Raw genomic sequence first — 26,151 nt, 5'->3', positions numbered from 1 at the left:
AATTGTAAACCCTTTTCAGCAAAAGTCATGTAACGTTGTTACGCTGGGTATTTTCTTAGAAATCGACTATGTACATAATTGTATAGTGAAACAAGAGGCATTGTGTTTGATGGAATATTAATAAACCATGCGAAATAACCCTAATCCATATAGATTTAGTAAAACATAGACGCGTAATGCGTTTCGAACCGATTAAGAGATTGGATAGACTGTAAAATAATAAAGCATATTGTATTTTAATGTCATTAGAAATAAGATCTAGAATAGAACATCAATAAATAACAAATGCATGTAGACCGAAATAAAACTGGTAGAATAAAAGGCTATCTGTTGCGCACATGAAATCATAATTTGCGTAATTACTGATGGTAGGACCTCTTGCGAGTCGGCGCGAGTAGGTACCATCACCCTGCCTATTTCTGCCGTGAAGCAGTAATGCGTTACGGTTTGAAGGGCGGGGCAACCGTTGTGACTATACTGAGACTTTAGAACTGATATCTCAAGGTGAGTCGCGCATTTACGTCGTAGATGTCGTATATAATATACTGTGTACACTGTGTTACTTATAATATTTTGTATTCAAGTTTAACAATATTTGCTATGTGTATGTGCATTACTATAATTCTCATGTTGTATTTGTTATTTTAGCTGTTCTACACACACTCGATCACTTTTAATTATTATTCTCATAATCCTCTCGCAGGTCTGCTGGAAGAGATTTCTTAAAGAAATAAGTAGTGCCTTTGTGTATAATTTTCCTATTACTCTGTACTATGTCTTCTTTTTTGTGTGTACATAAATAAATAAAAATAAATGTCTATGGGCTTCAGTAACCACTTAACAACCAGGTGGGCTGTGAGCTCGTCCACCACCCATTTAAACAATAAAAAAAAAGAATCTGAACTTTGAGAATGTATTATGTATTAACTTACCCCTAGGAAAATATTTCTAGAAGAGTCGAAGCCAGCTGCGTAAATGCGACAGTTGTTTACGTCGTTCCTGTCGGCGATAATGCGACACGCGAACCGCGATATCGTGCTCTGAAGGACCTTCGTGTCGCCAGTTTTGTCGCCGGCCACCGTGTCCATCACGACGAAGTCGATCGGGGGCTCCGATGACCTACCGATCTGTGAACATACAACAAATAAACATTAAACGTGTTTTAGATCAACCTGTAACTTTTCTCAACGAAAGAAAGACGACCGGCTTTTCAAGTCACTTCGATATTTGTGCCTATAAAATATTTAGGTAACCACTGGTCACACAAGAATCGTCGTTGGTAACTAGTGGAATATTAATTGATTCCTTCATCCTAGTTTAAAATCATTCTCTGCAAAAGTAATGTTTTTTTATTTATTGCAATTAAGGGTTTAAGGAGCCCCTGTACGAAAATGAAGAACGCTTTTTGTCACTGCACGCAATGCAACACGATTTAAAGTCAGCTGACGCGTGGTCAATGTTTTCACGTAACCGGCGAGGCCAGCTGTTTCGGACGCTATATGATTCGTGTTTAAGGGCGATTATGGGATGCACGACATACCCGATCTTGTAGACCGAATGGTAAGCAGTCGACGTCGCCCTAAACACGTCATTATGAATCCTCCCGATCCATTAGCGGTGCTTTTCGGTACCACAAGCAGCGGTCACCGTCCTCGTCGAACCCGTCGCTTGCGACGAAGGGCTCGACGAGTGAATTAACCCATAGACACAGCCCACTGTGTTTCTCGCCGGATCTTCTCAGTGGGTCGCGTTTCCGATTCGGTGGTAGATCAGCATAGGTAGGGAAAAAAGCCGGCGAGGCGTCAGCAAGTCTTTGTCTTTGATGGCGGGCCCACGAAATATAAACGATAAAGGGATAAATGTTTTAATACTAAAGTTTTCAACAATATTTTTCGTTTAGGTTGAGCAGTACCTTTATTATTAATATACGTATAACTTTATTAATAGCAAAGACACAAAGGTTGTAATTATCATAGCTGCTCAATTACTGATTGAATCGAAACCTCTCCTGGTATCAAAGTTCATATCTCTTTTAGTACCTACACGTTCTCTGGTTTTCGAATACATACACAAAACAAGCGAGAAAAATAAACGTCCCGAAAAAGGCTTGTCATCGTATCCTTGTTATGTTAAAAGGTACACGAGCATAGTTTTGTTAGTAACAACGTGAAATTTTACTTTATACGGACTTATCGTCTATTTTAGTAGTCGGTATTTCATCCATTAACCTAATTGGAAGTCACGACATGTCTGACATGAGTACGAAGGAAGAAAAAAAAGACAGCACCGAAGGACAATGAAATACAAGAAAATACAATCAAATTAAATACTTTCCGAAATTCTTGACCTTTTCTTATGTACAGTTCGAGTATCGTTGACAAAACATTTCCTTTGTAGATTTTTTATTATTATTTACTGCATTAAACATTCTACGTGTCGTAACCGAACCGTTAATAATCGTAGTTTAGTTTTTTATCGTCGCCCATGGAGACTTCAGCAATGCCAGCGGCAGAGCCAAGCCGCTGCCTACCGTTAAGTACTCTCCACAAGCCTCGTTTGAAGAAGGTTATGTCATAGCGCTCGGAAAACACCGTGGAGGGGAGCTCATTCCAAATCCGGATGTTACGTGGCAAAAAAGATCTCTGGAAACGCACTGTGGATGAACGCAGTGGCTCCAGGTAGTATGGATGAATACTACTCCGATGGCGGGCGGTGCGTAAAAACGAGACGATGGTATCATCTCAAACAATTCCTCAGAGCACTCCCTATAGAAAATACGGTACAAATTACAGAGGGAATCGAAGTCCCTCCGCAGACCCAGAGGTTCCAAACGATCCGTGAGTTTTAAGTTCATTAATGTTATTGGTGTATCAAAAAAATTAAGTCTACCCGACTACGTTGCCTCGGTCATACTTCGAAGACAATTCGTTGTCTTAGTATCCTACGCTAACTTAATGTCTGTACATTCCTCACTAATTCCTATCTTGAGTACTGGTAATAGGTTATGAACCCGCGGACAAACTACATTGATGTCCTTCTTAATAAATAGAAAAATATGCGTCTAATATAGCCATTAATGTACAAAATAACGTTTGATCCCTTCATTCAATATTCACTGTTATGGCTTGATGATCACATCGGATTAAGTCATAATAGAATAATACAGTACCATACATGCATAATTGAATGATTTGTTTTTGTATTATTAATTCTTACTCTCTTCCACGTCTCCACGAGGATGCCTTCTCGAGTATAATTGAATCAACCTGCATTAGCGTGCGCGTGCCAGACTGCTGATGTTTTTAAAGGATGGTAACCGGCACTAAAAGGGCCGTAATATTTAAGCTTTAGCAAGTTGGTAGGATCAACATTGCCGTTTTTCTATCTACATATTAATACGTGAAGCAAAAACTTTGTACCCCTTTTTACAAAAATTGCCCGGACGGAGGAGTATGAAGTTTCCCACACTTATAGAGAATATAAAGAAAGAGTGCAGAAAGCTAATATTTAAAAAAAAAATGTATTAACAATACGTTAAATCAATATCAAAAACATTACACACAGTCTTTTGTTATTGCACAGTCTGTGGTCGAATAGAGAATAGGTTAATATTTTTTGTATTGTTTATATTTAATATTATTTGTCTATAGTGTAGTCTTGGCAAAATTTTTGATTATAGAAAGAGAATAGAATTTGACAATAGAACCTTAATAATGTTCAACCTTATAATTTAAATCAATTATAGTCGAATTTCGACTACGGCAGGACCACTAGTATCAATAAATTACATACAATACAATATTTACGGATCCAAATCACTTCCAACAAAGTCTAGTTATTGAATGAGTTCTGTTTTTGAAAACCAGTCAAACTGTGTTTCGTTCGTATCAATTTCGAATCTAGAAACTGACAGCAGACGGGTGTGAAGGTTGAATTACATCACCGTTCCAGACTCTGCGTTCGCCGCTCTACTTGTCAATAACCACGAACATTTGCGAACCTTCCACAAATCATTTTCGTAATGTAATTAAAAAATAAAGCTTAATGCGCTGAATTCTGAATATAATCGTAAACTTCATCCTGTGTATTTCTGCCGTGAAGCAGTCGTGCGTTCCAGTTAGAAGGACAGACGTTTGTACGAAATCAATTCAAGATTCGACGTCACGTCTCGACCACCTTGAGATATAAGTTCTAAGATCTCAGTATAGTTACAACGGCTGCCCTACCCTTCAGACCGAAACGCATTACTGCTTCACAGCAGAAATAGGCAGGGCGGTGGTACCTACCCGCGCGGACTCACAAGAGGTCCTAGCACCAGTGATTAGATGGTATTGTCGATCTATACAAGAAAACGAAAATACGTCTAATGTTATTTTAATATTGTTTTGTGAATTCAATAATTTACATTTAGTATCAGGATACATGGCCAAATCAAAATCTCCAAGACTTTACAAATTAGGTACACGGGAACAATGATGTTCGGACAAACACTTCAATTTGCATCATTATAGTGGGGTTCAAGAGACTCATTTAACGCAACGAGTTATAATTGGTATAACGGATGTTCTGAAACACATGATTTCCAAACGGCAAATATACAAGAGTCAATATTGTAGTTTTTTGTTTGGTTTTTGTGAGTCGTAGACATAATTAAAAGTCCTTTTACGGTATAATCGTGAATTTTTTACTGTTATTACATTTTTTGCGACATTTCGAATAGTATGCAGTTGTCCCGGCTGACTAAGGTGTTATTCGTCGATATTTCGTGATAATGACCGTCTATTTTTCTACCTAGTCTATACTAATCTGTGTGGGCGTAAACATGCCTACGCAAAGTAGCACACAGGCAGATTTTTACAATCCATATAGTTGAAACGACTGTACTTGCGTAGAGTAAAGGTGAGGGAGAGGAACAAGCGGATCGCGGCCCTCAATCGCGCTTAGTTTGCGTACTCAAACGCTGAGGGAAGAAACAACCGTTTACCTCTGGAGAAAAGTTTGCGAGAACCACTATTTACATTAATTCTAATAATGTACAACAAGGATTTTAAATATCATAGATTTCTGTGTGACGCAAGATGATTTTATTTCCATTACTTAGTATTACTTAATCAAGTATCGTGAATAGAAATTACGAAAAATGTTAACAAACTTCAACATTGAAAGAGCCAAACTAACAATGTAATGAACTAGAAAACTATTTTAGGCAGAATTTCCGCTCATTTGCTGGAAACAATATTTTAGATCAATTGATTAACATATTATTTAATTTAAATCACGATCACGCTCATTTTCCCTCCAACTTTTCTGATAATACGTATAGTTAATTTTATACACGTATAAAAGTAATTAGGTACAAGTTTAGTTTTAAATAAATGATTGCATAATAATTACATTTATTTTGAAGTCGTCGTGGTCTAAAGGATAAGTCGTCCGGTGCATTCGTGTTGAGCGATGCACTGGTGTTCGAATTCACGGCGGATACCAATTTTTCCAATAAAATACGTACTCAACAAATGTTCACAATTGACTCCCACGGTAAAAAAATAATACCGTGCAATAAAAATCAAACTCGCAAAATTATAATTTGCGTAATTACTGGTGGTAGGACTTCTTGTGAGTCCGCGCGGGTAGGGTACCACCACCCTGCCAATTTCTGCCGTGAAGCAGTAATGCGTTTCGGTTTGAAGGGTAGGGTAGCCGTTGTAACTATACCTGAGATCTTAGAACTTATATCTCAAGGTGAGTGGCGCATTTATGTCGTAGATGTCTATGGGCTCCAGTAACCATTTAACACCCGGTGGGCTGTGAGCCCGTCTACCCATATAAGCAACAAAAAATTCCTATTTATTAAATATCCTCAAGCATTTGCGACTGATAGCGTGAGTACCTTCAGCAGCTGCGGTGTCGTGCTGTCGTCCGATATCAAAGGCGTGTCTCAACTTTATGTATTGTAGAACTGTGACATAGGCGAAGAGCCACGTGGTGTATGATACTACTATCACATGTCGACGACGGACCACCTTTTTTATTTATGTACTAGACGCGATTCCAAAATTCTTATTCGTCACGCGTAAACTTTTATTTCCTCCTACGAAACTAAACACGATCTGTGCCTCATCTTCTACAGTCACGCCAACCTCAACCAATTGGAGTGAAATTTTAGAATCGTAATTATATTTAAGGACAATAACAATTCGTCTATTTGTATGATTTCGGATAAATAATAAATAGATACGGTAGTTTAAGTGAATATAAATTTACTTGTATACGACAGTTTCGATAAGTGACTATCCAATTAGCACTAATAGATAAAATGTATTAATTCATAAGTCGTTTAATTAATTATTCTTGTTAGTATATCGCAGCAAACAAACGCAATGCTGTGTAGATAACGTTTTATTGAATATTTTTCATTAAATAAAGCCGGAAAAAATAATATTTATACGTTTCAGAACTTATCAATACATTTTTTTTTCTAACAAAAATACCCATTCCGACTGTTTATCATTTCCTTAATAAGATTGGACTTTCCAACGTTCCACTCTTGGTATTTTTATATCGTGGGTCAGATTATTCTCACGTCATCTGCAAAACAACAGAGGCCCACATTTTGTTAAGTCTATTGTAACTCCTCAAAGAAATATTTTTTTATTTTTGTACATGATTATCTCTTTTCTTTCTAGACCGCTGTCATTAGTTCTACAACAGCTTTTCTATTGTAGCACCTTTGAAAGAAAAAAGAAAAAAACTTTATCGGTAACTATATCTTTTCATTTTAATTATTAAGAGAGTGTTACGTTGGCTGATTTAAATAAACAAATCACCTTCTATTGTCACCGTCAATTTAACGTTTATTCCAACGTTTACCAAGGCTCAGACTTCTCCGAAGCCGTTCAAGTATTTCATTACACGCAAATTGATATCGATGCAGGCATGTGCCGTCGCGTCTGAGAGATGGAGCGACCTTTTAATATTCAATTACGGGGAGACGAAATCTAAATACACTTAATGGTAAAGGTCGCGTTCAATTAACTAGTAATGCTGCTGGGAACCGAAATGAATATGTATTTTCAAAAAAAATAATTCTCTGAACGATCTTACTCACTGGCCCAAGGAAGTAAGATCTATTTATAATTTTATGTTACCAAAAAATAATGTTTTTGTGGTGTCTAGAATGACGCTGCGCCGTCTTTGCCGGTGGATGTCGTAAAAAGTAATTAAGATATTCGTCGAAGAATAAGCAGCAGCGTTCTCTGAGTATAATACTCTGAGTAAAATCACTGGTGGTAGGACCTCTTGTGAGTCCGCACGAATAGGTACCACCACCTAGCCTATTTCTGCTGTGAAGCATTAATGCGTTTCGGTTTGAAGGGTGGGCCAGCCGTTGTAACTATACTGAGACCTTAGAACTTATATCTCAAGGTGGGTGGCGCATTTACGTCGTGGATGTCTATGGGCTCCAGTAACCACTTAACACCAGGTGGGCTGTGAGCTTGTCCACCCACCTAAGCAATAAATAAAAAAAATACCAATGTGCTGGTTATAGCGCGTGGGTACCATCATCCTGCTTTATTCTGCCTTTAAGCAGTGATTTGATCTGATTTGAAGGTTAGGACAACCGTTATACTCGAACTCGACTCTATATCTCAAGGTGGATGACGGCATTTATGTTGTGATCTCAATAAGCTCTGGCGGTTACCTACCAGCAGAAGTGAGCTTCTTGACCTATCTGATAGGCGCACCACTATAGGTACTAATAGATCCGACGTCTGTCCCAGGCAATGAATGCTCCGAAAGCGTTATTTTGTGAAAACAAGCAATTACAGTTATAGGTTTAGAAGCTGCTACTTCACTCTTGATAAGATTCTCTTGTTATTAAATTTTAATTATCGTGGATATAAAATGATAACTATTCCTTTTAAAATCAACAACATTTTTTACTTCTTCCTATAACTTATATATTTGTCACTGGTAGGTTGGTAGTGCTGTGAGCCAACCCTGGGTGATATTACCGTTGAGGTGTGTAGGCACCTTCTTAACTTCATAATAGACTAATGTACATCATAGTTAATCTGTTTTTCGTAATTAAAAAAAGGCATGAAATTTAACCAATCGATCAGACGAAAATCGTCCACCGAAGAATGCAGTTTAGCGTGTTTGCAACTCTGCATTGCCGACGTTGAGTAACGTGCCGCAGCAATTTGCGTCACCAACACAAACTGCATCGCATTACGATGGCATGGACTATATTGCAGCAATGAACTTGTTCATTCCTTTTTTTTTGTTTTTTTTTTTTATTGCCCTTATAGGCAGACGAGCATACGGCCCACCTGATTGATCGTGAGTGGTTACCGTCGCCCATGGACTTCAGCAATGCCAGGGGCAGAGCCAAGCCGCTGCCTACCGCTTAGTACTCTCCACAAGCCTCGTTTGAAGAAGGACATGTCATAGCGCTCGGAAAATATTTTTTGCTCGGGAATTATTTTCGAAAATACAAGCCAAGTACTAATGATTCTTATGAATAGATACAATACATACATTTAAACTATACTTTACGTTACTTTTCACCTAATCGTAGGTAGCCTAAGAGACTATTCCCACTATGCGCGATTCGGTAGATGAACTCCGGGCTCAACCTGAGATAATTGCTAACACTGACCCTAGCAAGAGCAGTGCTTCGTTGAATATACCACCAGATCCGACCCCTTGAGAAGATCCGACGAGAAACTTAGTAGATTGTGTTTATAGGCTAGTTCACAAGTCGAACTCTTCGTCGTAATCGATGAGAAAACTATACATTTAATAATATTCACCGATTGATTGTGTGAAAACGATATCTTTTGATGTTTCTATTAGGGGCCTGTTCAATTTTACTGTACACAGACTAAACTTGCCGGAGCATGTGCTAGTAACACAGACGGAGTTTTCTTCAAATCTAATAATGGTAATTCGAAACCCATTACGAAACGGCAGCTGCGTCTGGATTCGTAATATTGGGCAACGCGATCCGACTTCACTTCTTTATTTTCTGTAAACCACAAAACCGAATCAACGTGCGTGACGAACGAATACAATGGAACTGAAACGTAAATTAAAAATATTTTAAAAAGAGTTTCACGTTGTTCGCCTATGCTATTAAAAAAATTCAACCTTGGCATATTAATTTATTTAACATCTCAGTTATTTCTAAAAATGCTTTAGTCTTGTTTCTTTTTATCACGTGATCTCTTGATTACGCTAATTTTCTTCAAAGCTCTCTTTCAAACGACAGTACAACGCGAGTTATATCATAAGGATCGTCGCGAGGTCTTTACTGAAAGCGAACCCAGAAATGCCCGCGGGGGAACACCTGGCACCGACTCGCGTGTTCTTACTCAAAATGTTACACGTTCACGTATACTTCGTGATTACAAAACCGTTACCCACGTAAATACACCCACGTAGGTACTCGTTTGTGCGTTGACTTGCCTTTACCGGAACTAATTGAAACTTACCTGTTTCCACAAATCACGTACTTCGATCACGTGTTTTTTTTTTATTGCCCATTGTAGGTAGACGAGCATACGGCCCACCTGATGGTGAGTGGTTACCGTCGGCCATGGACTTCAGTAATGGCAGGGGCAAAGCAAAGCCGCTGTCTACCGTTGAGTGCTCTCCACAAGCCTCGTTTGAAAAAGGACATGTCATAGCGGTCGGGAAACACCGTGGAGGAAAGGAGCTCATTCTAAAGCCGGACGGTACGTGGCAAAAAACATTTCTGGAATCGCACTGTGGATGAACGCAGTGGCTCCAGGTAGTATGAATGAACTGTACTCCGGTAGCGGGCGGTTAATGTTGTCGAGAAAAAAATAATGAGTGTTTCTGAATTTGCAAATATTATGTTGATAAGTACGAAGTCTCTGAATAAGTTAAGCACTAGTCGCTAGGTCGTAAGACTGATCTTTATAGTGATTCTATTGCCAAACTAAAACGTGACATCGAAAAAGTACAAAATAAAAAATAAAAAGTAACATAAAAAAAACTGTGAAAAACCTACGACGATTGAGAAATTGCCGAGTCAACAGTTTATGTTAACAGAGAAACTGATACAAGCGATAAAAAAAAAGCTATGATAAACAGAAGAAAAACTGGCGCCACAACACGAGATAAAAGGGCGTTGTACCGTACTTTATTGCGCAAACTGACTATATATATATATAATACAACAATGTATTTCCCTTCAGTCGTCGCATTCACTATTAAATATGTCAACGTTTTAACCCAACGATGTCTGGGCGGAGATATCAATGATATCATCATACTCGGTTTTAATTGAAGTACTTTCATATTATGATTGTACTTTTCTAACTATACGTTTATACTTTAGTGGACATGCATAATGTATATAACCAACTAAAATTATAAATCTAGCTAATAAAACACGCAATTAAGATTTAGAAAACCGCATCATTCTTTATTTCACACACTAGCGGCCGCTCCGGCTCCGCTCGGGTCTTTAACAAAAATTACAACGATATATTTTAACGTTGTTTTATTTTTTTAAATAAAAGAACACTTATTGCGGAATAACTGTAATAGATATATGCTGTCGCGACACTTTTTGTAAATAATATAATAATAATTATGTTCTACCAAGGCGTAGTACACTATTTTATTCTATCATCAATAGTTTTCGCAGGGCATGCGATGTCAAGAATATTTTAGGTAAAATTTTTGATACCTTGGGTTACATTATTGGAGTTTTAGCAAGGATCCCTAATTTTTTTCAAAAAAGATTATAGCCTATGTCACTCGGGAATAGTATAGCTTTCAAACAGTGAAATAATATTTCAAATCGGTTCAGTAGTTTCGGAGCCTATTCAATACAAACAAACAAACAAATCTTTCCTCTTTATAATATTAGTATAGATAGTATAGATAAAATGCTTAAATTAAATTCGTGTATCTACGCATATTTCTGTTGCATCGCGAAAATGTTTCACGATAAACGAAAGCACACACAATAAAAGACGATTCAGAATAAAATTTAATTTCCGTGTTTTTATAAAAACTAGAGGTCCCGCAGTAGTCGAAATTCGACTATAATTACTTGAAATTGTAAGTTTGTATACTATTATGATTGTATTTTATACTTCTATAATCACAAATTTCGCCAAGGCTACTCTATAAAAAAAATATTAATAAAGAAACAAAAGTTTGACAATAAATAGTATGCATGCGTGTGTGCGTCAAATACATGGTATGTAGTGTGTGTGATGTTTTCTTTATTGATTTAATGTATATTTTATGCATTATTTTAAAAAAATATTAGCATTGTGCACTTCTTCTCTATATTCTCTATAAGTGTGGAAAATTTCATACCCCTCAGTCCGCGCAATTTTCGTAAAAACGGATACAACGTTTTTGCTTCACGTATTAATATATAGATAAATGTCATCGGAAGGTGTTTGACATGGTTCTGTGTAATAGAAGCGGCGCGGCGGTGGTAAAACAAAACCGCAGGTGTAAATTAATAGGGCAGGGGCTGTGGCAGCGCCGGAGCGAGACGTGCAGCGAGCCACTGCAAGGCAATTTTCTCGCCATGAACTCAATACCGGTGCCTATCATCACGCCTGGGTTGCCACACAATCTAATTTGGAAGCATAGGAACGGATGCTTCCGATTCTACTGTACGATATCTCTTTTATTTTGTTCGCATAGAGAATCGTTTCGATACATTTGCAAATGTTGAATTATGTTTTACAAGTGGACCCGTAGTAATCGAAATTCGACTATAATTACTTGAAATTATAAGTTTGAACATTATTAGGGTTCTATTATCAAAGACTATTTATTATACTTCTATAGTCACAGATTTCTCCAAGACTACACTATAGAAAAATATTAATAAAGACAAACATTAATTAATCTATTCTCAATTTGACCACAGACGTCAAGAACAAAAGTTTGACAATAAATAAATAGTTTGCATGCGTGTGTGCGTCAAATACATGGTATGTAGTGTGTGTAATGTTTTCTTTATTGATTTAATGTATCTTTTATGCATTATTTTTAAAAAATATTAGCATTGTGCACTTCTTCTCTATATTCTCTATAAGTGTGGGAAATTTCATACTCCTCCGTCCGCGCAATTTTCGTAAAAAGGGATACGAAGTTATTGCTTCACGTATTAATATATAGATAACACAGTTCACAATACAATATTTACATTGAATTATAAATAAAATAACCGGTTAAAAGATTTGCTGGCTTTTTTTGGCGATAACCTTTATCCCAAATCAAAAGGCTAATCTTTACGGAATGTATTTGTGATTCGACATAATGCTTCCGAGGCGTCTGTCTGATCGCCCTTCGTCATTTACCTGACAGACGATATCCATTAGTTTCCAGTTTCGATAGTCAAAAACCCTTATACAATAGCCCTTTTTTATATTCTCGAGAATCTATATATTAATACGTGAAGCAAAAACTTTGTATCCCTTTTTACGAAAATTGCGCGGACGGAGGAGTATGAAATTTTCTACATTTGTAGAGAACATAGAGAAGAAGTGCACAATGCTAATATTTTTTTAAAATAATGCATAAAAGATACATTAAATCAATAAAGAAAACATTACACACACTACCATGTATTTGACGCACACACGCATGCATATTATTTATTTATTGTCAAACTTTTGTTCTTGACATTTGTTGTCAAATTGAGAATAGATTAAATATTGTTTGTCTTTGTTAATATTTTTTATAGTGTAGTCTTGGCGAAATTTGTGATTATAGAAGTATACAATATAATCATAATTAGTGTACAAACTTACAATTCCAATTAATTATAGTCGAATTTCGACTACTGCGGGACCACTAATTTCATTTAAACTACGAAACCACTCGGTATGGGCTTGCATGGTTTATACAGTTTTTTCTACAAATATCAGTGTAAAGAAGCAACTGTATTAATTTAGAAGAAAATGAGAATTAGGCGCCCCTACCTATTATACTTTGTACAGCAAGTGCTGTCATTGTATAATTTTAAATTAAGTGTAATTACAAAGCAGCGGAAGTGTTACCATTCCGAGCAATAAAGTTTTACGGCCCTTTCTCGATCTCTAAGGCGACGTAATTTTATTACCCCATCCTTAAATATAAATTACGAATCAATTTAAATTTACAACTGTGTATAGAGAGGTTAACTATAAATATTTTAGAAAGCATAATAAAACATTTTCGCATTTAAAATTATGGGACTTGGATAAGATAATTCCAAGGTCGATCGAATTCTGTATTGTTTGTTACTGTCACTCGTGGGCGTTACGTAGGCGAGGTTACTGTCTCTACATACATACATTATTCTCATTAAGGAGCATTCATAGTTGAATGACCTTTTGATGACTGAAAAAAAAACACATTTGAATTTTCTTTGTGAGATATTTTGAAGATGCGAAGTCACACGCCTGGTACAAATCAATAATGAAAATTATGAAATACAGCAACCGGGACTCTCAAATACAAAGTAATAAATTGTTGCAGAGAAAAATAAGAATCTTCAAGTTCATCGGACACATCGTTAATGGCCTGAGGGAATAGCCGCATTGACGTGCTATGAAAGTAGTTGATAACATTGAAAAGGTCTCATTAGATCTGACAGAACGTGAACGTGACAAAGTGGATTAGGTATTATTGTTGTTACGTCACGAATACATATTTGTAGTCAATTTACAAGAGAGAAAAAAAAAACAAAAACAAAACTATACAAAGTATCTACGTACTATTGGAAGGAAATAGGTGAAATTCTATCGCTATTAAAATATCCTATATTATTAATAACTAGCTGACCCGGCAGACTTTGTAGTGCCTCAATCGATAAATAAAAGACCTAAACTTTTGTATAAAATAAACTTAAAACAAAAGGAATCCATCCGTCGGGGGGACATCAAAGGGAAAATAAAATTGTTATTTTTATTTAATTCCGAGCATTTTCATATTTATCTACCTTTTAAACCTTCTCTGGACTTCCACGAATAATTCAAGACCAAAATTTGCCGAATCGGTCCAGCCGTTCTCGAGTTTTAGCGAGACTAACGAACAGCAATTCATTTATATATATAGATATTGTATTCGGTAAATATTAGAGCGTAAATTTTAATATCACAGTCGGTTAATGTTCAGTGAAACATAATGATAAAAAGTCGACCCACGCAAGCTTCCACAAAATGGGACATCAATTCTTGTTTTAAGCTCATTCTACTTTCTTATACTATTTTAACAATGCACAGTTCGTAGGAAGATCTAATTAGGAATTTAATCTTTTCATTTCGACACAGTTTTTATAATTGCAGTAACTTCGTTCGTTTTTATAATTGTATACAAAACGACTTATTAGTAACTAATCAAAAATAATTTCTACGTTATTTTCATTATTATATAAATACAAATAATCAGTGCCAGCAAAGACATTATAAAAAACCCAGAGCAGATAATTCTTATTATTAATGAATTTGCGGTAAATATTTTTCATTGATATAAAGAGGAAATAATCAATGCAGATACTGCCGAAGTTAGCTCTATCAAGGTAGCAGCGTCAAATCAGCAAAATTCAATATTAAAATATGCAAAATTTGTAGCTTTTTTGTTGCTATTTAGTTGCTAAAACCGCGATTTTGTTGCTTGAGCCGTTCGCGAAAAATCGCAATTACTGCTAACTTCATATAAAGCTAGCATAAATTTTTGATAAATCAATAAATATCGAATCAACTATTGAAGCAAAATTTGTTGCTCATTTGTTGCTGCAAGTAAGCACTAACGGAAATAAAAAAAAAGACCTGACGTATTTTTTAAATTGGCAATGATTTTTTTAACACATGCTAGCTTGAACTCGACTTGCTAAACAAAAAATGAAAAGAAGATTTAGTTGCTGCATTGAACAATGTTCAAATGGGCCTAAAGAATTAGCAACAAAATAGAAATTAAAAATAGACTGATTCTTACGATCAGCAACAATTTTTCTAGTTTATGCCAACTTGAACTTGACTTGCTGAACAGAAAAATAATAAAAAATTTAGTTGCTACATACAACAATGTTCAAATGGGCCTAAAGAATCAGCAACAAAACAGAAATTAAAAATATTCTTACGATCAACAACAATTTTTCTAGTTTATGCCAACTTGAACTTGACTTGCTGAACAGAAAAATAATAAAAAATTTAGTTGCTACATACAACAATGTTCAAATGGGCCTAAAGAATCAGCAACAAAATACAAATTCAAAATAGACTGATTCTTACGATCAACAACAATTTTTCTAGTTTATGCCATCTTGAACTTGACTTGCTGAACAGAAAAATAATAAAAAATTTAGTTGCTACATTGAACAATGTTCAAATGGGCATAAAAAATCAGCAACAAAATAGAAATAAAAAATAAACTGATTCTTACGATCAGCAACAATTTTTCTAGTTTATGCCATCTTGAACTTGACTTGCTGAACAGAAAAATGCTAAAAAATTTAGTTTCCACATACAACAATGTTCAAATAGGCCTAAAGAATCAGCAACAAAATAGAAACTAAAAATAGACTGATTCTTACGATCAGCAACAATTTTTCTAGTTCATGCCATCTTGTACTTGACTTGCTGAACAGAAAAATGCTAATAAATTCAGTTGCTTCATCGAACAATGTTCAAATGGGTCTAAAGAATCAGCAACAAAATAGAAACTACAATAGACTGATTCTTACGATCAGCAAAAATTTATCCGATCTATGCTAGCTAGAACTTGTGTAATTGAACAAGGTATTCGTGTATGGTTTTTGAATATTAGAGAAGAATTAGAAACAAAAATAAATATATTGGAAGAATCTTGACGAGTATCCAACATGGGTAAAACAGCTTTTACCAATTGAAGGCCTTGTCTTTGCTGAAAAGGAAAAGTCTGTTAATGACGTCGAAGGGGTTGATGAAGAAAAAGTAAAAATATTGTTTACTGTAAATGCGTGTGGGGTATTTACATACCTTTTACAATATTCAAATGTGAGCGTTTAACACAAGTTTGCCTCCAATCTGCTCCAAAAAACTAGGGATTTGGGAAAACCCAAAATGCATGGATGGGAATCATATTATAAGTACTTCACTAATGTCTTTTCTCCTTTTTCTGATGAAAAAAAATAATTAGGAAGATGGTTGACCCTAAAGGCCATCCCTGCAACTTCCCGCTGTGGACTTAAATTTCCACTGATTTTGTTTTTGAGTTCTTCGAGCTCGAAAACATAATTTTTGCGTTGTTTTAAGCTCCCTGAGCTCAGAAAGATAATTTTTCTATGATTTGAGCTCTTCGAGCTCAACAATCTGATGAGACTGAGATACAATACCATTTTTGGAATTTTCAAACTACGATAACTTCTGAATGGATCAACCGATTTTCACGTGAATGGCAGCGATCGATGTAAATTTTTACGCTCTATCAAAGATTTGTGAAGATAAAGATTGATCTGATGCAAAATTTCGGAATTAATTTAAAAAAAAACTTTTTTCGAAATTTTTCGTTTTGGATATCTCACGAACGAATCAACCGATTTTGACGAGACTGGCGGGAATCGACCTAGTCTTCGATGCTCTACAAGTCAGTAGATAATAAAAAATCGATTTTATACAAAATCACCAAGAAATAAAAAAAAAAACGCTTTTTTCGAAATTCGAAATTTCGAAAGTTCAAGATGGCATAAACTAGAAAAATTGTTGCTGATCGTAAGAATCAGTCTATTTTTAATTTCTATTTTGTTGCTGATTCTTTAGGCCCATTTGAACATTGTTCAATGCAGCAACTAAATCTTCTTTTCATTTTTTGTTTAGCAAGTCGAGTTCAAGCTAGCATGTGTTAAAAAAAACATTGCCAATTTAAAAAATACGTCAGGTCTTTTTTTTTATTTTCGTTAGTGCTTACTATTCTATTTTGTTGCTGATTCTTTATGCCCATTTGAACATTGTTCAATGCAGCAACTAAATCTTCTTTACATTTTTGGTTTAGCAAGTAGAGTTCAACTAGCATGTGTTAAATAAATCATTGCCAATTTAAAAAATACGTCAGGTCTTTTTTTTTATTTTCGTTAGTGCTTACTTGCAGCAACAAATGAGCAACAAATTTTGGTTCAATAGTTGATTCGATATTTATTGATTTATCAAAATTTTATGCTAGCTTTATATGAAGTTAGCAGTAATTGCGATTTTTCGCGAACGGCTCAAGCAACAAAATCGCGGTTTTAGCAACGAAATAGCAACAAAAAAGCTACAAATTTTGCATAATTTCATTTTGAATTTTGCTGATTTGACGCTGCTACCTTGATAGAACTGCCGAAGTTGACGTAAGCAGCCTCAGACAATAAGTATTAATTGCTCTTCTAGTCTGCTTATCTACTTAAACCACCTCCATAACAGTATTGACTGTTTTTTACAGTCTCTTAAAACCTAACCAGAGTCGATCTTCGCGAATTAAAGTATTCCTAAATAAAAAAAATCAAATCATTGAGTTTCATGCTGTACAAACAGCATATTGCGGCGAAACATGACGTCAAATTCCACGACCGTATTACCGATTTATTCAACTCGATTTTCGAGAAAAAGATAAATTATCTCCGTTCCACAACATTTTTAAATGCTTATATCAGAAATTTGTAACCCATGCCCTTTCAATTATTTACTGGATGTACGAATCTTAATAGATTTTATTACGAACTTCAAATTTTTTTTATTGCCGTTGTAGGCAGACGAGCATACGGCCCACCTGATGGTGAGTGGCTACCGTCGCCCATGGACTTCAGCAATGCCAGGGGCAGAGCCAAGCCGCTGCCTACCATCTACATTATGCGTTCTTCTTGTCATTGTCAAACCACTAGATTTCAAAACCCAAAAAAAGTGTATATGTGTTCCAGTAGCCACTTATATCCAGATGTAACCAGATTTGTTAATTTTTGTTTTTCGAATTATTTCGACGTAGCAACGATACTGGCAATAAGCAGTCAATTTAGTGATTGTCTACACACGCACACGCCTATTCCAATTCTCTTAGCTATTGTACAGCGAACAAAAGGCCATTTCTAAAGACGACAGTCGCCAGTTGTCCATTGTGGCTGTGTCCTCGAATCATCCTAGGCCCACAAATAATTTCTAATGGATGAGAAATTTTGCTCTTGCTTTGGTCATTATAGAGGAAACCATCAAAACATTTGAATGCTACTGCTTGTTCGTCTTCCGAGTTCGACAGTGAAATTGCTGGCGTGATGTATTATTTCAGTAAGCAAGTTTTTCGTAATCAAAAGTTTTCGACAATCAATTTTAAAGCTTTTCTTGATCTTGAGATATGAGTTCAGTGTTAATCTTATTTGAACTATGGCTATCGTTAGACTGCGGTACACAGCAAACGAAGAAACATTGTTGACAATACTAAATTTTAATTACTAACTTTTAAGTAAGGAGGCTTTATCTGTAAATTATTATTTTGTTACGTCGGCACTTAAATAACTTCTTTACTATCTTTGACTTATAATAAAAATTCAGTAGGTAAACATTAATTACAATTATTAATATGAGATTAATGAAATACTTAAAGAGACTGTCATGAGCAACAATAGTTTACAGTTTAACTTGATGTAAACAAAAACTTTGCAAAACATGATGATTACTTTTTGATTTCTTTTAAGACACTTTGCAGATGTGTCAAACAGTGAACCGGCCTAGAAGGAGGTCAAACGCGTTAACTCTAACGGACCTGGTTATAAAAAAGGTCGTGACATGAATATTAACGGCTAATAATGTCTCTTTAATAACAATAAAAATGCATACTTTAATTATGGTTTTTTACTGGTGGTAGGAGCTCTTGTGAGTCTGCGCGGCTGGGTACCACCACCCTGCCTATTTCTGCCGTGAAGCAGTAATGCGTTTCGGTTTGAAGGGCGGGGCAGCCGTTGTAAGCATACTGAGACCTTAGAACTGATATCTCAAGGTGGGTGGCGCATTTACGTCGAAGATGTCTATGGGCTCCAGTAACCACTAACACCAGTGGGCAATCTAAAAATAAAAAAAATAAAAAATATATATATTAGTGGTTTCAAATGCATATTAATTTTCTTTTCATATTTAAACGCACCCCAGAAGGTCAAAAAACTAATCGGGAAAGGTCGCAAGTCCCTGATCCTATGATACAGACTGATTAAAATATAGTATTCTGTAAATTCATAATTTATTTAGCAGCTAAACGATAAAGTTAATGCAAACGTTTTTGGTAAAAAAAAAAAGAATTATTTTATTTTAATTGTTACATTGGAATTAGCATACGAAACGAAGATTAAATATTTCTCGTCTAGACTTCAGGTACATGAACGCAGAATCCTTACGAACTTGAACAAGGGTCCGTTGAACCGTCTAGCCACCCCTCAGATCATTCCCACCCAATAATACCATTTCGATAATAAAAAGGGCGAATATCTTTTAAAATCTAATTTTCATGTCACGTTTAGGTTCGATGGATTACTTTTTCTCAACTAAAATAAAATACAAAAAAAATATTGTATTGATGAAAATATAATATTAAACCCCAAAGAACTGCATACATATAATATAAGTATGTACATTAAACAACCGTCATTTTAATTGTATTAAGAATAGTACCTAATTTATTTTTTAAATACGAAATAAATTAAGATTTTGACAAACTATTTCAAGACATTCATATCTGTATCTGTTTTAATTTGTTTCAAATCTAAAAATACATACTTTTACTTATTGGAATCACGCCAGAACCGAACTATCCAGACACATGCAAGTAGGTTTTTTTTAACTCTACGTACACAATGATATTTCTATTTGTCAAACATAAAATGTCCCATTGTGTGAAGGATTTAAATAATTTTTAAATGTGAAACCACGAACCAGTGTTGCTACACGATCACGAAGGTTGCGAGATGATAAAAGAGAAATGAAAGTAGACTAATAGTTTAAGCACGATTAGAGTATATGTCATATTTTTTACTATAATAATAATAGTACAATACTTATTAGTATACATGCATAATATGATTTTAAATTTTAAACAAACAGGTCAATAAAAGACATTTAGTGAACACAAAAACACACGAATACTTTTTAATTGAATTTTAATTGATTGAAGATTGAAATTTAACGAGTTTATGAACACATCTGATATAAAATATCTAGTTCTTCCATTAGTTTATACAAACAGATGGCATTTGACATACTTTACTCTTTGTTTAAAACCCATTAACAACTCTCATCTGTTTCAGGCTATCAACTGCGAGGAGAAGCTAAGAAACTCGACAAGTGAGATCTGAGACTGATCTTTTTAAAATTTCGGATTAGCCACAATTGAAATTTTGCAGCGAAAAGTTGGGCATAGATTTTAATGCAAAGATATTACAAACAAGAAAAGTCTGTCATCGTTGGATCCAGGTTTTTTTATTGCAAATGATGTCAGACGGTGGTTATTGATTGCGGCTGGTTGTTGCGCGCCGGTCGGCCTGGGCGACGTCCTTGGCCCGACTAAGTCGTCTCGTACATCGTGGCACATAACAAGAATACAGTATGGGTACTTTGACAGTTGTCTACGATAATTCGGCTTAGATTCGCAGATTCATCAACAAATGTACCATTAGCGCAGTTTCCTCTACCGATGCTTATTTAATGGATTATGAAATATAATGTATTCACATAATACAAATAGTTTAAGAGCTTCAATATTAAGAATCGTAAGGTGCAAATCTGTCATCGCTTCTACAATGATAACAAAGATGCATTGAAGACAAGGGGAAAATTTCAATGCAGAAAATGCCTAAAAATTTAAAAACTTTTAAGAATTTAAAAGTTTTTAATTACATTAATGTTAGATGCCTTATATTATTCTCTTTGTATTATATTCGCGGCACTGGTCTGACGTCACGATCCACCCTCATTGACATATGGTAGCAGGTCGGGTCATCCGTGACGTCACGAGTCTCGTTGGCCCAGTTATTGACGATGCGCCACTAGTTTCTTTATAAACGCTTTCACGATTCCTTTGAATTCTCCAGAATGGCAGCTGCTGTGTCGGAACTGTCCCGTATTAAGTGAACTCATTTCACAGAGTGTAAAGCCTAGCGGCATTTATAATATTTATGAACATTTTCAATGTTTTCTCCCCACCTATTCGCTGGTAGCCTAAAAGGTTATTCTAGTTACGCCCGGACGGGTGGGTGACATCACGGGCTCATCATCAGCCTGTATCTATCCACTGCTGGATGTAGGCCTCTCCCATAGTCCGCCACAATGAACGATCCTCCGCCTTCCGCATCCAATCTCTCCCAGCATATCGCCGCAAGTCATCGGTCCAACGGGCAGGGGGACGCCCAACGCTGCGCTTACCGGTACGCGGTCTCCAGTCCAGAACACGTCTGCTCCATCGGCCATCTGTTCTGCGACACGTATGTCCAGCCCATTGCCATTTCAGCTTGCTAATCTTTAGGGCTATGTCGGTTACGTTGGTTCTTTGACGGATTTCCTCATTTCTAAGTCGATCCATCAAAGAAACTCCGAGCATACACCTTTCCATAGCACGCTGAGCGACTTTGAACTTACGGACTAGACCCACGGTCAATGTCCACGTTTCGGCGCCATATGTCATGACCGGCAGCACGCAAGCGTTGAAGACTTTTGTTTTTAGGCATTGCGGGATTGCTGAGTTCAAGATATGACGGAGTTTTCCATACGCAGCCCAACCCAACTGTATGCGCCTATCAGCTTCCTTCTCAAAGTTGGCCCTGCCTAGTTGAATAATTTGGCCTAGATAAGTGTATTCAGACACAACTTCGAGTACCGCGGATTCGACTATTATCGGTCCAGGAATGATATGGTCGTTGAACATGACCTTAGTTTTGTCCAGATTCATTCCCAGACCAACACGTCGTGACGCGGCATTCAGCTCACCCAGCATACAGCTGAGATCCTCCAGCGACTCTGCCATCATAACGATATCGTCTGCAAATCGGAGGTGTCACGGGCTCAACCTGAAAGAATTTGCTAACACTAACCCTAGCAAGAGCAGTGCTTCGCTGAATCTACCACCGGATCCGAATCACGATTCACTGAGAAGAGTCCTTCGAGAAACATTTTCAATTGTAAGTATTGGTAGCACTAGAAAACCGCAAAATAAAACTAACCATTTTAATTTAGATTTTAGTGCTCGCATTGTAATTTTCTAAAAATTTGTAGATTTGACGAGAGCATCCAAAAAAATTGTCGCTGTCAGTTTATCAGTTCTGTATTCCAGGTTACAGCGTAATAGTTTCCAATTTATCACGTGACTATTAAGTGTTTTACTTCTATTTTTCTTCATTTTTTAAAGCCATCGACCGAAGGAACAAGCCCGGTTCCGAGATATTAAAAAATGGGTGAACGATTCTCACGACCTCCTTGGTGTAAAGTGGTTACCGGAGCCCATAGACATGACTAATAGTGTGGCGTTACCCGGCTTGAGCCACGAGTTTGAACTTTTAATGATAATGTATAAAGAATGTCTCACCTTAAAGCTTGACGGCTAAAATATGATGATGAAACTTTCGAGTACGGGTTTAAAATATTTATATTTTTATTATATTATTACCAGTTAATACCGGTTGGCCGTCACAGTACGTTGTTATAATGTTCAGAGGAACCGGGTGATTTGAGCCTAACTAAGCCTAACCTTTTCTTTTTCACTACTACATTTTATAAAAACAAATCACAACGATTATCTTCACTATTGTATGTATGTATATATCTATTATGCATATCCACTATCATATTCTATGAAGCTGAAAAAGCAATGTTATCCGATATTATTTTGAAGTTAGTTCTCGGAATGCATCACAAAAAAAGTATTCAATAAATAGAAAAAAAAAATAGTAGGTCGAAACTCAATTGAGTATCCGTCAAGGCTTTGAATCCTATTCATCAAATGAAAGAACCAAACCATGCACCTTTTACATTACACGATATATTTACATATCTATTGACTGTAAATCTTGTTTAAACATGATAATGAGTTTGGTAAACAATCATTACAAAAACGTTGGTTAGTAATTGTTAGTTTTCTATAAAGAACATTTTGTACTGTTTATAATATGACTATGCTCAATGTGTGTGTGCATTTATAACGTGACAATACAGAATAAATATTTTAGAAGGTTTGTCGACAGCGGGAGACAAACAGCTGAACTTGTATATTGTAAATGCTTTGTTCTTGATTGCATGAAATGTTACATTTACTCGCTTATAAAATCTTTTAAATTAACCCTCCTAACGAATATTTCAATGTTCTTATACCATCCATCCATCATTGTGTTCAATATATTTATATTGCTGCGATAAAACGGTGTTTTTATTAAGTTTTTTTTTATTGCTTAGATGGGTGGACGAGCTCATAGCCCACCTGATGTTAAGTGGTTACTGGAGCCCATAAACATCCACAACGTAAATGCGCCACCCACCTTGATATATAAGTTCTAAGGTCTCAAGTATAGTTACAACGGCTGCCCCACCCTTCAAACTGAAACGCATTACTGCTTCACGGTAGAAATAGGCAGGGTGGTGGTACCCACCCGTGCGGACTCACAAGAGGTCCTACCACCAGTAAGTTATAAAAAAAAAACTCAATGATATATCATGAATCAAAAAAACCAGGTCACAAGACGTTCTACCACATTTCATCTATCGGGCATATTATATCTTTCCGAACAGATAAAAGGAATCGAGATTGAAATGTATTAACCGATGTCTGCGAAAATGTACTATCGGCAATAAAAGCGGCAGGTCTATTCTGTTATTGTGCGCAATGTACACATTCTGTACGCATATTTTACGAGATAAACACTCTCAGAGCTCTGACACGGAATGTGTTAAAACAACATGCCACACTTTTGTTTTGAATTCGTATTCCGGAGCACATAATGTAACCGATACCGCGAAAAACTACATTTGTAACGAGTCGGAAATTCTTTTGTTTACAACGTTATCTTCGTCCGTTAATGAAGGATCGTCAAGCAGTGATGGCGGTAATAACATGGATACGGCGTATGACATTTGGGTAGAAGCATGATAATGGCGTTGCGTGCAAATCGCATGGAAATAATGATATTGAGCACAGAATATGGTGGATCGGTGCGTCTCCTTCCACGACAAACAAATTAAACATAACCTAACATCGGCTATATGTTTGCAAGCCCTCAGTCGTAGACGGTCCTTATGGACAGTTACACGATCGAAAAAGTTTTTTTTTTGCGTAATAGAGGGTAAAACCGAAGCGGAGGTCATCAACCCTAGTTTTTACATACGTTCAAGCATGTTTTGTCAGTAAATTTGCGATTCACGGTATGAAATTGTCCGAATAATCAATAAAACATAATTTAATTAATAGTCTCGCGTTTTTTTACTGTCAATATATTATTTCCGACGTTTTTAACACTTCACATTTTTCGTGGTCACGGACGACCGTAAAATGACCATGAAAACTATAATGTAGGTATTATATTATTTTAAAAGTAATTTTAATTATGTCTACGACTCGCCAAAACCGCGGAAAATGTAATATGTCAATTTTCTACGCCTCGTTGGTCTAGGGGTTATTAGTGTTAGAGATTGCCACGTGCCGCAGTCTGGATTCGATTTCAGCTTAAAATCACTTTCATTCGGTCAAAGACACTTGGTAATCAGTCTGGGTATAGATAGTTATACATACTATGTCTCGTGTGTATGTTTCGTGCATAAATTAATAACGAAAAATAATAAGTACCCATTTTATTTTTATTTTTCATATAACCTTAAATTCAACTATGATACCATCTCGTTTGACCATTTTATAAGCTTCAAGGACTCCATATTTTTACAATTATCGTGGGACGTAGAAAATGTTTAAAAAAAAGGAAACAGACTTGATGAGTTTTAATGTATAATGGATGAGACGTTGACTCGTTTTTAAAGAGGATCAATCTTCACGTACTCACCAGGTCACCGAACTTGCGGAAATTAACCTACGTTGATACAAGTCGTACTCCGGAACTGGTTCGTAATTATGTTATTATTGCAATTTTCAAATTTGTTATGCGAAGATCAAGATTAACTTGGAACATTTCCGCGTTTGAAAGTCACTTTCGCTCTATCTATTTTAGAATTGTTCAAATTCCGAATCTATTAAATCTATCGGGCAAACTTTTTTTTTATTGCTTAGATGGGTGGACGAGCTCACAGTCCACCTGGTGTTAAGTGGTTACTGGAGCCCATAGACATCTACAATGTAGACGCGCCACCCACCTTGAGATACAAGTTCTAAGGTCTCAAGTATAGTTACAGCGGCTGCCCCACCCTTCAAACCGAAACGCATCACAGCTTCACGGCAGAAATAGGCCGGGTGGTGGTACCTACCCGTGCGGACTCACAAGAGGTCCTACCACCAGTAATTACGCAAATTATAATTTTGCGTGTTTGATTTTTACTACACGATTTTATTCCTTCACCGTGGAAGTCAATCGTGTACATTTGTTGAGTACGTATTTCATTAGAAAAATTGGTACCCGCCTGCTGGATTCGAACACCGTTTCATCGCTTCAACACGAATGCACCGGACGTCTTATCCTTTAGGCCACGACGACGTCAAAATTCTTTACTTTTATTACTAATGACTGTCATTTATGTGCCGGTGTGTTCTTTACAATTAAAACATGCATCATCATGTGTACAATGAATTATACAATAAATATCCTTTCTAAGCCAGTATTTAGTTTTCTGCGATAGATTATGACAGGTGTAAATTAAAGTTTCCGTTGCCAGTTTTATAATAACTCAAAATTCTATACGACCAGGATCCGACGACGTATGCTAGCTACAGTCTGTGTATTAAAACATTAATCATCCCTGCGAGGAGTGGGGAGGGACCAACGCATTGTTCTCTCCCGGGGGCCACTAACCCATGTGCGACGATTTAATACTACAGGCTACGATCGTTGTATAAACTTTCAACAGTTTATTTCTCGAGTGACTGCGCGATATTCTTTAACCTTAAACTTAGAGGTTACAGTATTTCTTACGTAAGATTATTATTATTATTAATTATAAAATTTTATGAATCTGGTTTTTGCGTTTT

The 26,151-nt window shown here is 36.2% G+C and overlaps 1 protein-coding gene across 1 annotated transcript in view; it reads right to left on the bottom strand.

Moving 5' to 3' along the window:
• Pli (E3 ubiquitin-protein ligase pellino) overlaps nt 1-26,151 on the bottom strand; it is a 66,753-nt gene that overhangs the window by 13,437 nt on the left and 27,165 nt on the right. Inside the window, exon 4 of the mRNA XM_028184930.2 lies at nt 933-1,127. Within this exon, the coding sequence (XP_028040731.2) occupies nt 933-1,127 (195 nt within the window). The remainder of the gene's footprint in view (nt 1-932; nt 1,128-26,151) is intronic.

Source organism: Bombyx mandarina, chromosome 25, assembly GCF_030267445.1.
Source record: "Bombyx mandarina strain Sakado chromosome 25, ASM3026744v2".
Lineage (NCBI taxonomy): Eukaryota > Metazoa > Arthropoda > Insecta > Lepidoptera > Bombycidae > Bombyx > Bombyx mandarina.
The sequence above is the reverse complement of the archived record's forward strand: the minus strand, read 5'-3'. Positions and strand labels throughout refer to the sequence as shown.